The sequence below is a fragment of the Lynx canadensis genome, chromosome F2, assembly GCF_007474595.2.
Source record: "Lynx canadensis isolate LIC74 chromosome F2, mLynCan4.pri.v2, whole genome shotgun sequence".
NCBI classification, from domain to species: domain Eukaryota; kingdom Metazoa; phylum Chordata; class Mammalia; order Carnivora; family Felidae; genus Lynx; species Lynx canadensis.
Genome location: NC_044320.2, coordinates 26,056,402 through 26,070,302, shown reverse-complemented (window position 1 = coordinate 26,070,302; position 13,901 = coordinate 26,056,402). Strand labels below are relative to the sequence as shown.

Sequence of the window (13,901 nt, the reverse complement as noted above, 5' to 3'; positions counted from 1 at the left end):
CGTATATAAACAGTCAGTCATAAGTCTTTCACTGTCCATACTGGTGCCTATAAATTGACATTCCCTGCCAGCTAAATCACCAGCTACTAGCAGTTTCCCTCCATGGGCACAAAACTATATATTCTCTCTCCATCAGAATCAATACATTTTGTTAAAAGAATACAAATTTTACTACTGTATGAGCCACATTTGTATAAATGTTATAATTATAAATTTTTAAGACATACTTATTAACATTATGATCTAAAATGGTCCTAAAGTTAAAACAATGCAAATGAGAGTACTGTTTGAACTCTAAATATTTATTCAACTGTAAATCTGTTAATGTTGTATCTCATTAAAATTACAATGGAGACTAGGCCTGCCTGATTTAAACTCTTTGTGAAGACATTGCTTTATAATTAGCCAAACACCTCCTTTCACCCCCAGACTTCCACTTCTTCACTCCAATTTACTATTTGCTACCACATAAAGGCATATCCACAATTTGCTTTACGTAAGCAGAAAGTAGTATTCCTTCCAGAATCCTTGTTAGCAGGTTTGTGTTTTTGCAACGTTCACATACAGGATTCGTTCATTGCACAACTATTATGTGTTTGCACACAAACAAAACTAAGATTCAGTATCTATCTTCAAGAGGGAAATGGAAAGATAGATATGAAGAAGGCAATGATAACTATACTCTGGTGTGAGCTCTAATAGAGGTAGGGGTTGCTTTTAAATTAAAGGCCTACCAAAAACATTATGGATTTAGAGTGAGTCAAGACTTTAAAACTCTACTTTTCAGTGCCAACAGAAACCAACATGCATAAGTGAAGGTATGGAACATGTACTACAAATGACAAAGGAAAAGCTTTTTACTATTCCAGGCCTCAATGTATATGTCAGTTTATTTTGGGGGTGCATATTTTATAAAATTCTGAGATGTTTGTCTTCGGCAGAAAGAAATATAAGGACCGATTTATTAGCTTTAAGAAACAAAACAATTAAAGAGGTAACATGTTTTGAATAAGGATAGGAAATATGGAGGCTGATGAAAAAAGGCAGACCCTGGAGACCCTGAACTGGGGCATGGAACTTTCCTATGGATGAGAGTCCAGAGAATTAATTAGGTTGGATTTGGGGACTAGCATGAACTTAACACTAACATCGGCAAGAAATACTGTCTGGAGTAAAAATAAGACTTCATGAAATTGTGTGTAAATAGGCATCATGTAGTAGCTGAGCATGGTAGGGAGTAATTGCAGGGTCCAGGGAGAAAGATCGAAGTTCATGGAATGACTATGTATTTCTCTCTGTTTGACTTTTATATTTTTATTTGCTTTTACTCTAATAGTAATAATAATTTATATCATTTTCTGTAACTATTTTTAATATATATTAATGTTTTATTTTAGTGTTTATTTTTGACAGAGAGAGAGAGAGAGAGAGAGAGAGAGACAGAGAAAGAGGGAGACACAGAATCCAAAGCAAGTTCCAGGCTCTGAGCTCTCAGCACAGAGTCCAATGTGGGACTCAAACTCAAAGACTGTGAGATCATGACCTGAGCAGAAGTTGGATGCCCAAACGACTGAGACACCCAGGCGCCCCTCTGTAACTCTTTTTAATAGTCTGATCCTTAGCTTTGCCATTTGTAAAATAGGGATAGAGATACTTATCACTTATTTGTGTTAGTTTTAATATTTCTGTTGCATTTATAAATGGTCCTGCTCATGGGAAGGATAGAGAGAATTCATTAAAAGGAACTAATCATTGTATCTAGAATATAGTAGGTACCTAATGATTAATTTTATCTTTTAAAAACATTTGCACTTGTGGTCCTTTTCCTATGACAACATAAATCTTAGGAATTTTGGAAATTTTGGAAATGATGGGACATGGAAATGGATCAAGCTGGAAAATAGAAATGGATAGAAGTTAGTTAAGAAAAAGGAGAGTAGGTTTTATCTCAAGTGTTTAATTATATGGATTTAGGAATGGCTACCTGGAATGTTAAGTAGAGAAAGGATTGTGAGGTTAATTCCAGTTTCCACAAGAAAGAATGCTGGAATCAGTTAGTACCACCTGCACTAAGCATGGTAGTATTTGTGGAATTTTTCCTCTATCTTTTTTTTTTTTTAATTTTTTTTTCAACGTTTATTTATTTTTGGGACAGAGAGAGACAGAGCATGAACGGGCGAGGGGCAGAGAGAGAGGGAGACACAAAATCGGAAACAGGCTCCAGGCTCTGAGCCATCAGCCCAGAGCCCGACGCGGGGCTCGAACTCACAGACCGCGAGATCGTGACCTGGCTGAAGTCGGACGCTTAACCGACTGCGCCACCCAGGCGCCCCTCCTGTATCTTTTATCCTAGAGATCTATGGAAATGTTTTACAATAGAATCTAGCTTTACTGACTTGATTACAGCTTTCTTGTTTTTCTTTCCTTCTTTTCTTTCCTTCTTTGCTTGCTTCCTCCTCTCCTCTCCTTTTTCATTTATTTAATTTTTTAAATTATTATTTATTTTTGAGAGACAGAGCATGAGTGGGGGAATGGCAGAGAGAGAGGGAGACACAGAATCCAAAGCAGGCTCCAGGTTCTGAGCTCTGAGCTGTCAGCACAGAGCCCAATGCGGGGCTCAAACTCACAAACCATGAGATAATGACCTGGGATGCTTAACCAAGTGAGATGCTTAACCAACTGAGCCACCCAGGAGCCCCTCTTCTCCTTTTCTTTCCTTTCCTTTTTCTTTTGTTTTCCTCTTCAATAGGTCTTCTTTATAAGCCTGTTAGCTTGCAGATATAAGTAGCTATTCCTAAAGAGCCAAGTTCTCCTTATAAAATGCAGGACAGAGATGTATCGCTAAGATTTCTGATATTTCAGTAATGTTATTATTCTATGATTCTAATTATGACTTGATTTCAAAATGAGAAGACACCTCTTTAGGTTGCTCAAAACCAATCAATAAAATAATTACCAAAATTATGGTGTGTAAGCACTTATTCTAAGGTACTAATTGTATACTGGTGAATAACAGAGATCTTGCTCTTAAGACGCTTGTATTTTAGTATATGTGTAGGGAGTTAGTGGAGTAAATGGGAATGCAGAGAGTAAATAAATGAGTAAAATTAATTGGCACTATTTCTAAGGAACTCTGATGCAAAAAAAATCATAACGCTGTGGTATTAGGACAAGTTTAGAATTATTGATAATAAATCTCTGCATCTTAAGACTTTTGCAAATCAGGTAAAGATGTACTTAGAAAAAAATATAGCCACAAAAGTTCATATTAGAAGAGAAAAAATTCGGAAAATTAGTAAGGTAAGTTATTTTGATAAACCTGAAAAAAGAGAAAGCAGAGATGCAGAGAAAATAGACAGGAAGAAATACTATTACTAACACAAGAACCAAACGTTAATAAAAAACATACAGCAACAAATAAAGTAAGAAAATACTGCAAATATTTTATGTCAACAATTTGAAAACTTGGATGAAAATAATTTTTAGGAAGCCGACTTTCAGAAATCAAAGATAAAGTAGAAAACCTGGATAGATTTATAACCCCTAAAATTCTACTACCTCAGATCACCAAGTCCCTAGTTCTACAGGGAAGTTCTCACAAATGTTTGAGAAACAGATGATCCCTATCTTATACAAATTATTCTAGATATTAGAAAAGTAAGAATGCTCCCAAAGTTGGGGGATTGTATAGTCTTGATCAAAACTAGACAAAGACAATTATATAGGAAGGAAAATCTATAATGTAATAAATAATTTTATAATATATTTTATATTTTTATAATAATATTTAATTTATACAAAGGAAACCCATGTGATATTTTTAGTAGCTGATGAAAAAGTAGTTGATGAACTTCAATCCCAGAATGATTAAGGAATTTTTAGTAGATCAGGAATGGAAGGGAACTTCCTATAATTGATAAAAAAATATATCTAGATAGTGTAACACTTTGGATAAGCATGTCCATTGTGGAGCCCAATCTGAATCAAATCTTAGCTCTGCCACATGACTAGGCTAATTACTTAACCTTGTGCTAAAACTTCTTCATTCAGAGTGGTAAATGATTTTTATATGTAAATAACCTTGAAATGTCTCTGAAAACAATGAGTTAAAAAATGTCAGCCCTTATTAACATCGCCCCAACCAAGGAAAATACTTAAAGGTAAAACACTAGATGAATTTGCTTTAAAATCAGTAATGACAGAAGAATGATGGCTACCACTGTTTAATTTGATAGGATACTAAATTTTTTGCCCTGATCATTAAGCCAAGGGGGTGAGGGGCAGGGGAGTGTATAGACTAGGAAAAAACAAACAAACAAAAAACCCAAAAAAACAAACAAGAAAAAAAGAAACAGAACTGTCACTGGGTACACAGAAAATCCAAAAAAAATCCATTAAAAATTATGATAACTAATGAAAGAGTTAAGAAGTCTTGCTAGATACTAGTTAATTACAAAAATCCATGCATTAGCAACAATGAATAAAATCTAATAATAAAAATATCATTAATTACAATGGAAACTATAAGACATTTAAGATTTAGATGAGAAAACTTTTATAAAGAAAATTAGAAACTATTACTGAAAGACAATGAGGAGGGTATGAATAAGTTGAGAGATATGCCATAATAATAGTTGAAAAGACTAAGTATCAGACATCAATTTATTCCAAATAATTTATAAATACAATGCAGTACCAATGAAACTCAAGAGGCAGAAAGAACTTAATTCTAAAATCTAAATACAATTTAAAAAGGTTAATAGAGACCGGGACAATTTTGCCTACCTCATGTCTACTTATTTTAAAGCTATAGTAGTAAAATTCAGAGAAATCTTGGCTTGGAATAGATAAACAGGCCAATAGAACAGAATAGACAAGTCAGAAACAGTGATAGAGAGACTTGCTATTTGAGAGCAGTAGCATTGTCTTGTCAAGAAATGGTGGTAGGACCATTCACACAAAGAATAAAATAAAATAAAATTAGATTCCTTGGTTACAGAAAAATACTCCACACATATGAAAAAGATGAAAAATGAAAGGCAAAGCTTTAAAACTTTAGAGCAAGTTGAGGAAAATGCCTTTATGAACTCCACATGAGGAAACAAAATGCCTTTTTTAAATCAAGGCATAATAATGTTTCAAGGGTTCATAGCCTTCACAAACTATGAAGAAATGGAAATGATAAATATAGATATTGACTTTTAAAACTTTTACACAGCAAAAGAAACCAGAAAGAAAGTGAAAATGCTTGCCAAAGATGGTGTAAGATTTTTACTACAACATGGAACATGAATAAAGGATTAATATCCATAATATAAAAGAATTTCCTATAAACAAAACAAAACAAAAAAGAAACAGGCAACCTACTAGAAAAATGTGCAACAGTAGATATATGCAATTAACAAAAGGGGAACCTCAGTATAAAAATAGGAAGAAGATGTTCAGCTTAATAGTAATTACAGAAAAGACAATAAAAATGACCATGAGATACATTTAATACTTATGAGGCTGACAATTTTCAAGTGTGACAAGAGCACTGGATTTTCAAAAGTGTGGGGTTCCTTAAAATCACTATCTTGAAAAGATAGTGAAAATGCTGCAGGTTGCAGCATTATTTACAATAGCCAAAACATGGAAACAACCTCAGTGACGCAACAGATGAATGAGCAGAGAAAATGTGGTTTATCTATACAATGGAATACTATTCGTCCATGAAAGAAGGAAATCCTGCCATTTGGGACAAATATATGGACCTTGAGAGCATTATGCTGAGTGAAATAAGACTGACAAAGACAAATACTGGGTGATCTCACTTATGCGTGTAACCTAAAAAGACAAACCAAACTCATAAATGCAGATAACACACTGGTAGCTGCCAGAGGCCAAGATGGAAGTTGGATGAAATAGGTGAATGGGATGAAAAGGTACACACTTTCATTTATAAAGTAATGTATGGCATGGTAACTATAGTTAACAATAGTGTATTGCATATTTGCAAATTGCTAGGAGAATAGATCTTAAAAGTTCTCATGAACACATACACAAAATGTATAACTATATGTAGCTACACATAGTTGCCTAAACATTGTGGTAATCATTTCACGATATACACATATATCAAGTCATTATATTGTACACCTAAAATTAATATAATTTATATGATGTTATGTGTCAATTATATCTTCATTTTTTTTAATGTGAAGTTTCTGAAATGCTTTCCTTGTTGTTGAAAATATAAATTGGTATAACCTCTTCTTTGAATAACTAGGCAATATGGAGTTAGTCAAGAGGTTTATAGTCTTTGACCCAATAATTCCACTCCTGGGCAGATAGATACCTTAGAGACACTCTCACAGTTATGCTCAAGAAGGCATGCAAAGAATGTTAATTTCATCATGATTCATTTCTGGTAGTGAAAAACTGAAACAACCTGTGTCTCTCAGAAAAATCTGTAAATTAACTGTGGTACAGTCATATGATGGAATATCATAAAGAAATTGATGAACTAAGCCTACATATCTCTATTATTGATAAATCTCAAAAACAATGTAAAGGGAAAAAACAATTTTCACAAGGATATGTACATGATGGAAATAGAAAATTTTTATCAAAATAGGATGAAGGATATGTACATGATAGAACATATTAAAATACAGGGGCACCCGGGTGGCTCAGTTGGGTAAGTGTCTGACTCTTGATTTTGGTTCAGGTCATGATCTCACAGTTCATGGGATCGAGCCCCATGTCAGGCTCTGCACTTCATGTACAGCCTGCTTGTGATTCTCACTCTCCTTCTCTCTATCTCTCCCCCACTCTGTTGCTTTCTCTCTCAAAAGTAAATAAACATTTAAAAAGAATATATTAAAATACCTGTAAGCATACATTCATGGAAAAAATAAGTAACATATTAAGAATTAGGAGGGAACTATGATCAAAAGGGTAGGACTAAAAATAGTCTTGATTGCTCATTATGGTCTGTCTGGATAGCCAGCTAGCTTGGTCCTACCCACTGTATAGTGTGGAAAGGCTCTTCCACATAGAGAGATTAGTTTGGTACTTAAGTTCAACCTGGCATAAGACCAATGCCTCCTAACCCATTGTTATAAGGCCTAAGCTTCTCCAGAGGGTTTGGAGCAGCTATCATGCCTAGGGCCCCAATAAATAGCTGGGAACCCAAATCCTCATTGTCTGGTGTCAAACACCTTGTAAATTCTTCCACTGACAAGGCCATTTTTTTTTTCTTTTTACTTTCCTCTATAAGATGAGAGACTCACAGAGGGCTCAACCTTTCCACTATAGTGAAATCCACACCATGTCCATGACCAGGAGATAACTCGACCCTGGCATGCATTTCCAAATTTTGTTGGAGATATTGGAGGATTCCAAGCATCCATTATTGTTAATATGTGAGTTTTCCCATTCCCTATAAAAGACTTCCTTAACCCATGTCATGTAAAGTTGTGTAATTTACCTTTACTTCTTTTGATAGACCTGAAGAGACACACCCTTGTTCTACAGCAAATGCAAAAGGAATTTCTAGTGTATATATAATATTATATTTTTTAAGGCAAGAAAAGAGAGATCTGAAGCAAGTGTGACACAGTATAAAGGTCTGTCCGATTAGATGGTGGATAATTTGAAGTTGTTTTTTTTATCCTGTATAATCTTCAGTTATTGAAAATAGTTCATAATGAAAAAAAGCCAGGTGGCAAGTAACAAATCCAAAATATGTCTTTTTAGAACTCAAATAATATGATAAATTATAGGTATGTCCTTCATAAGCTCAATTATTGAAAAAAACAAGTTTTAACTTTAAACAACTAAGACCTATTTATTCTTATAGTCACTGAGCATAAAAATTACGAAAAATATATTAATAAATATCCATTGGGATGTCTGGGTGGCTCAGTTGGTTAAGTGTATAACTTCGGCTCAGGTCATGATCTCACAGTTCGTGCGTTCAAGCCCCACACAGACTCTGTGCTGACGGTTCAGAGCCTGGAGGCTGCTTCAGAGTCTGTGTGTCCCTCTCTTTCTGCCCTTCCCCGCTTACTCTCCGTCTCTATCAAAAATAAATAAACATTAAAAAAAAAACACATCCATAGGCATTGTAATATTGATTCCTCTAAATACTTGAAGAAATACTCTAAAATATTTTAATTATCACTATATTTTACTCTCCCTATTCTGAATGTTGACACACTTAAATATCTTTAGACATTTTCTGAAATGGAATTATCAGTATACTTTGTTCTCCTTATCACTGAAAGTAGTCTCTGAACAAACATGAATGAATCTTCAGCTTCCAAAAATTTCATCTTTTTAAAAATATTTTGTGGTCTTAGCCAACTACCACAATGTACTAACTGCTAACTTGTTTGCCTGATACGTTTCCTTCGGTAGGAATTAGGGAAATGCTAATTTCCTTCCTACTGATAGGAAAAGTCTACATTGAGAGCTCTTCTATGAGATGAATTGTAGGCAGTCTGTACTAAGACATACACATATAACTAACCATTGACAATGACCAACACAGAATTAATCTCCTGTATAAAATACACTCTAAATCATGCTGCAAAAATCAAATGTTCACATTTACCTTTATATTCTAAATGAAATCCAGTGTAACTAACAGATCCATCACTCCGAAAAGCCAAATGCATGGTATTTGAGCTGCTCTCTATTCTCTCTGGTAACTTGCTGTCTTGAAAACTTCCAATCAGTGGGCTATTACTGTCTGGTCCATCGTATATGTAGAGGAAGTCATAATTTGGCTCTATGCTAAAACTAAAAGAAAAAGAGAGAGAGAGAAAAGGAATTGGTATACTTGTATTGCTATTATACAAGTATAATAGTCATATAATCATATATTAATTCAGTCAACATCTTTAAAAATAACAGACTCTGCCAAAGTAAGCTAACTTGAAAAGTTACCTGGCAACAACACACTGAATATGGATATCAAAACAGTAGAAAAGAGAAAGGACACCTTGATATTTTCAAATATTTGTAAGTTGGCCTTGTGTCTACAAGGAATACAAATGATAGTAAGGCAGTTTATCTAATGAAAGGGTACACGGTTTGAAGTCAGAGATATAAGTTTAAGCCTTGCTTCTGCCCTTGTTAGCTACATATCCTTATGTAAATTACTTTATATCAATAAAATGTGGAAGACAGCATCTATTTTGAAAATTTTTCACCCAGATATTTTGCATCATGAAAATGTAACCTTTTTCCTTTGTCAGTGGTATTATTTGCCTTGAACTTCAAAACTTACAAGCATATTTGCTGTTTAAAATTCAGCTCTACATAGCAGATTCAAGCAAAAGTTTGAAATACAAAACTTACATTTAAATTACTCAAATGAAGTACTGAGTATTGTATTTGGTATTATTTTCCCCCAGGGTAATATATTTTCTTCCTCTAGAACTTGATGTAAGAGAAATCAAACCCACACACTGTTTGTCAAAATTAAATAATGTGTAAATAAGGACATTTTAATGTGTAAATTATTCAAGTCAATGTTTTGAATTGTAAAATTTGCATCATAAATTTGCTTACACAACCTTCAAAAGTATGAGAATTGTCTCAGAATGATTACAGAATCCATATATTTAGAAAGCAAAAGACACACAGTCATTTGTTTCTCTATTACCTAGTTCATAATGTGACAGAGAAAAAGATGGACTCAATTGGGTCATTAAGAAAAGTCAACAAGTTCACGATATAGAATAAAATTGGTAAAGCTTGCAATTGTTAAACATCCATCAGTGGAGAAACTATCTTGTCAAGTTTTACCATCTTTGCACATAAATAAGAAATTTGGTTAGGTAAGAAATGTTCTTTCCAAATCTACTGGATTTATAGAGGTTAAGTTTCCACAACAATTCTAATCCTTAACATGTGCATGTATAAGGGACAGGATTCCAGCTACTTTACTAGTGCATTAAATGGTGGTGAAGAAAGACTGGTAAAATGCAGACGTTTCCAAACTTTCCATAAATAAGGAACCCTGTACCATGAGATAATTAGGGGACCACCACATCGTTCTGTCCTAATTTATTTAGTGTACCTTCACACATCTAAAGCAATTGCTCTTGAAAGCTTTCAGTGGATATGAGGCCTAAAGTTTGGTAACTTTGGCTGTAATATAGCAGAAATCAGAGGAGAAGACTTTATTTTGTTATTTACTACCCTTCTTCTGGGATAAAACACAAACTTTCTAAACTTCATCTCTTTCCATATTAAGATTTGATCAGTATTGCCACTTTCTTACCTATGTCACTGTTGGCTGAATCACTTGAAACAGATGCTTTCTAAATGATATGATGGTTATGTATTATCCTTAGAAGCCCCATAAGCCTATTTAACAATGGACTATCGTCCATTTTTTTTAAAATTTCTAGTTTAGGCTTAAATACTTCAAAATATTGTTTTAAAACTTCTTTAAAAGTGAGAGTAAAACAAAGAAATATTTTTAAGGAAATTTTAGAATCTTAGCTGTAATGACTTTTTCCTGAAAAAAAAAAAAGAGTGCATTCTAATAGTACCTCCTATTTTACAAGGCAGTTTTATAAATATTAACTTGGTCTTGTCAATAATCCTGTGGTATAAGGAAGGGATTATCATTTTCATTTTCCCAATGAGTATGCTAAGTAATCTCCGTAGGGTCACATAATAAATGACAGAGCTGGAAATCAAATTTAGGTCATGTATTTTGCCCAATATAGCCTTCTAACACTCATTTATGAACTACAATACTTTTATAAGCCCACTAAGGCCTTGTATCATTCAAATAGACATTTCTAATGTCTATACTGCCATTTCCCCAACTGTAAAAATGAGTATAATAACTTTGGCAAATTGTCTCATAACTGGATCCTGGCATATGACTAACACTATCATCGTTGTTTCGTGATTACCAATGATCAATTGTATCACTGCAAATTATAAAAATAGAAAGTCTGTATATTTACACTTTTTCACATTTGTCTGAGCTCAAATTAGTTTTTAAGACCAGTTTTAAAGATTTAACTTTAACATCTTACGTAAATTCCAAGCAGCTTTAACATACTGGCAGAAGGAAAGGCTGTGTTACCAGAGCCAACATACATCAGTCTTGGACACTGAAGGTTAGGAACATTTCTACTTAGGAACTCCTTGAATTGCTGATACCTAACACCTCCCATAGAAATATTAAGGAAAAGCATTAGGCCAGGTTTTGTGACAATTGGTACTAGTTCCATGCGAAGAAACAGGTTCATTGCAAAAAGTAAGGCACCGGAGGTAACACAGATGGTGGTGGCTGAGTTAGAGCTCAAAGTCAGCTGCCTTCTTTCCCACACAGGAGGCTGCATCTTCCACCACTTCTGTACTAAGCCTACCCTGCTATTGACATTGCTAACCAACAAATGCAAAGTCTGGAATGCTGTCTTGTAAAGCTCTATCATGAGACAAGTTATGCTGAGAAATCATATGGGAGTGATTCATCAAATTCTTCTTTGTCAACTTGACTAAATGAGATCACCAGAAAAATAAGAGGTAGAATGTATGTTTTCATAAGCCCAACGGTGATGCTGCACAATATGGGTACTTAGAGGCTGTGAAAAGATTTTGGGTGGTACACAAATAGAAGGAAAAAATTCTGGGAATACTGACCTTTTAATCTTGAGTTCTGGGAAAAACTGAATTTTTTGAAGCAGTGACAGTAAATACAGGGAGAGAGGAAGGGTTATAAAGAGATGACATTTCATGAGAGTCAATAAACCTCTCGACCTTCAACATGTTTCCTCCACACGGAAATCTGGTGAAGATGCTCACCCACAAGGCCTTCAGAGCTGCACGAGCACCTACACCAGTACACAAGGCTTTGAAAAGTGTTGATTGCAAAGTATTGGTGTTGGAATTAATGAAAACTAATTAAAGTGTCATATACAGAAACAAAACTTTGCCTAGTGTGAATGCTAAGTAAAATAACTATAAACGATAATTTTTTTAATGTAGAAATGCACAGGAACTCACCTGATAAATGCCAAAGAGATAACATAGTCTGTGTTGACGGTGATAGTCCAGTCACAGTCCCTGCTATGGGGATATGGATGAGGGAAGTTTGGCGAAAGAATAAAGCCTGAAGATCCTGTTAGATTGCCTCCACAAGGTGCTTTAATTTAAACAAACAAACAAACAAACAAAACCCTTAAGTGATTCATAAAATTTATTAGCTATCAGTATCTGTGCAAACACTTCTTTAAAAAAATTTAGAAGGCTTCATATAGACCTGACTTTTTCTAGTATTGAATGCTTGAAAACATGGCATTGTCTTTCAAGAAAGACCATTAAAATATTAAATACATATGTACATGGTTACAGTGAACTTAGCTTCTTTACTGGTTTCAAAAGAAAAGAAGAAATTACATATGTACTTCTCTCTCTATTACTATTTGGTTTCATGTAAAAGATAAGCATTGAGAAGAGAGGTGTAGATGGTTTTCCACAGTTGCTAAGAAAAAAATCTGAAGGTCTCAAGAAAAAGTAACAAAACAAATCAAAACAAAATCTCTAATAATAAGTGGAATAATGGGATATGAGACATTTGGCTCATTTTCACATTTTCCCTGGTACATTTTTTTTATGTATTTATGGAGGAAGAGTCTTTGGCAATAGTGAATGAATGAGAATGGATAATTATCTGAGAACCTACAGCACTTTACAATAAAACATTCACACTGAATATTACCATATCGCTAAATTCCAGTTGTCTCATTTGTTGATGAAAATAGACAGACACTACAATTACTACAGTCCCAAACAAAGGTTGCTGTAACACTTCAATGAAGAGGTTCAAAAACTTGTGAGTGAAATTCAGGGAATCGATTCTTTAAGGGATTATTGTTGAAGTCCATGTTTGACAGTTTATGATAAAATAATATACAGAATCGGCAGCTTTAGAAAAAATAGAGACATGAAGATATGGAGGGGCCCAGTTGAGTGGGGCAGCGGGGGGTGTAAAAACACACATATACACACACAGGTGAGAGACAGCTTGAGATCATGATCTCATGATGTCTCATAAACATAATTAGCACATCAATATTCTCCTATCTGAGTTTTAAAATTACAGTTTCCTCACATAAATCTTACCATTCAATTATAAGGCATTTTGGATTCTTTTGACAGTAACAAACTGGTTTTGGAAGAAGGAGAATTTTATTTGGGGCAACATTTTAGAACTTCATTCTTTGCCTGAGTCTAGATATGCAAAATCATCACTATAATTCAGTAATTTTTGCCAACTATATTATGGATATCTATTACATTTTTCCACACCCCTCCCCTCCCTTTGTCTCAGTGTCTCAATGACAGTAGATAACCTCAGTTCCTTCTCTACTGAGAATATTTATTTGCTCAGACTTAATTTATTTACCATTGCTTACCTATTGCCTGCACATCTTTGTGGAACTTATCAAATGATGAGACATAAATATGTCAACTTTCTTCAGTCTGCCCTCTTCAAATTTCAATGTCCCCTGAATATTTCTCTTTACAATCAGAGGATAGAGTCCCTCTTGTTAATCAGGATAACACCCTTTACCTGGGCACATAATCTCTCTTCCTTCTCTGGATTCTTGTTTCCTTTGTCACTTATAATCTCGCTGCTTCATCGCCTTTCTCTACAGACATGTTCAGATCTCTTTCATCCAAAAAATAAAACAAAGTTCCTTATGACCTATTTCTTTTCACCTTTTATTTTCAACTGAAAATGTTGAATTTTACCCATTGATTAAGAAATCTCCTCACCCTTTCATGTTTGGTTACATGGCCTTACTGTGAAGAATCACCCTTACCCATATGACTCAGAAAACTCACCTATGTATTAGATAGGACCCCTTGAATAAGCCCCC

At 34.3% G+C, this 13,901-nt stretch overlaps 1 protein-coding gene across 1 annotated transcript in view; it reads right to left on the bottom strand.

The window, feature by feature from the left end:
* CSMD3 (CUB and Sushi multiple domains 3) overlaps positions 1–13,901 on the bottom strand; it is a 1,276,067-nt gene that overhangs the window by 273,240 nt on the left and 988,926 nt on the right. The window contains 2 exon segments of the mRNA XM_030304305.1: positions 8,600–8,787; positions 12,022–12,160. Coding sequence (XP_030160165.1) covers positions 8,600–8,787; positions 12,022–12,160 — 327 coding nt within the window.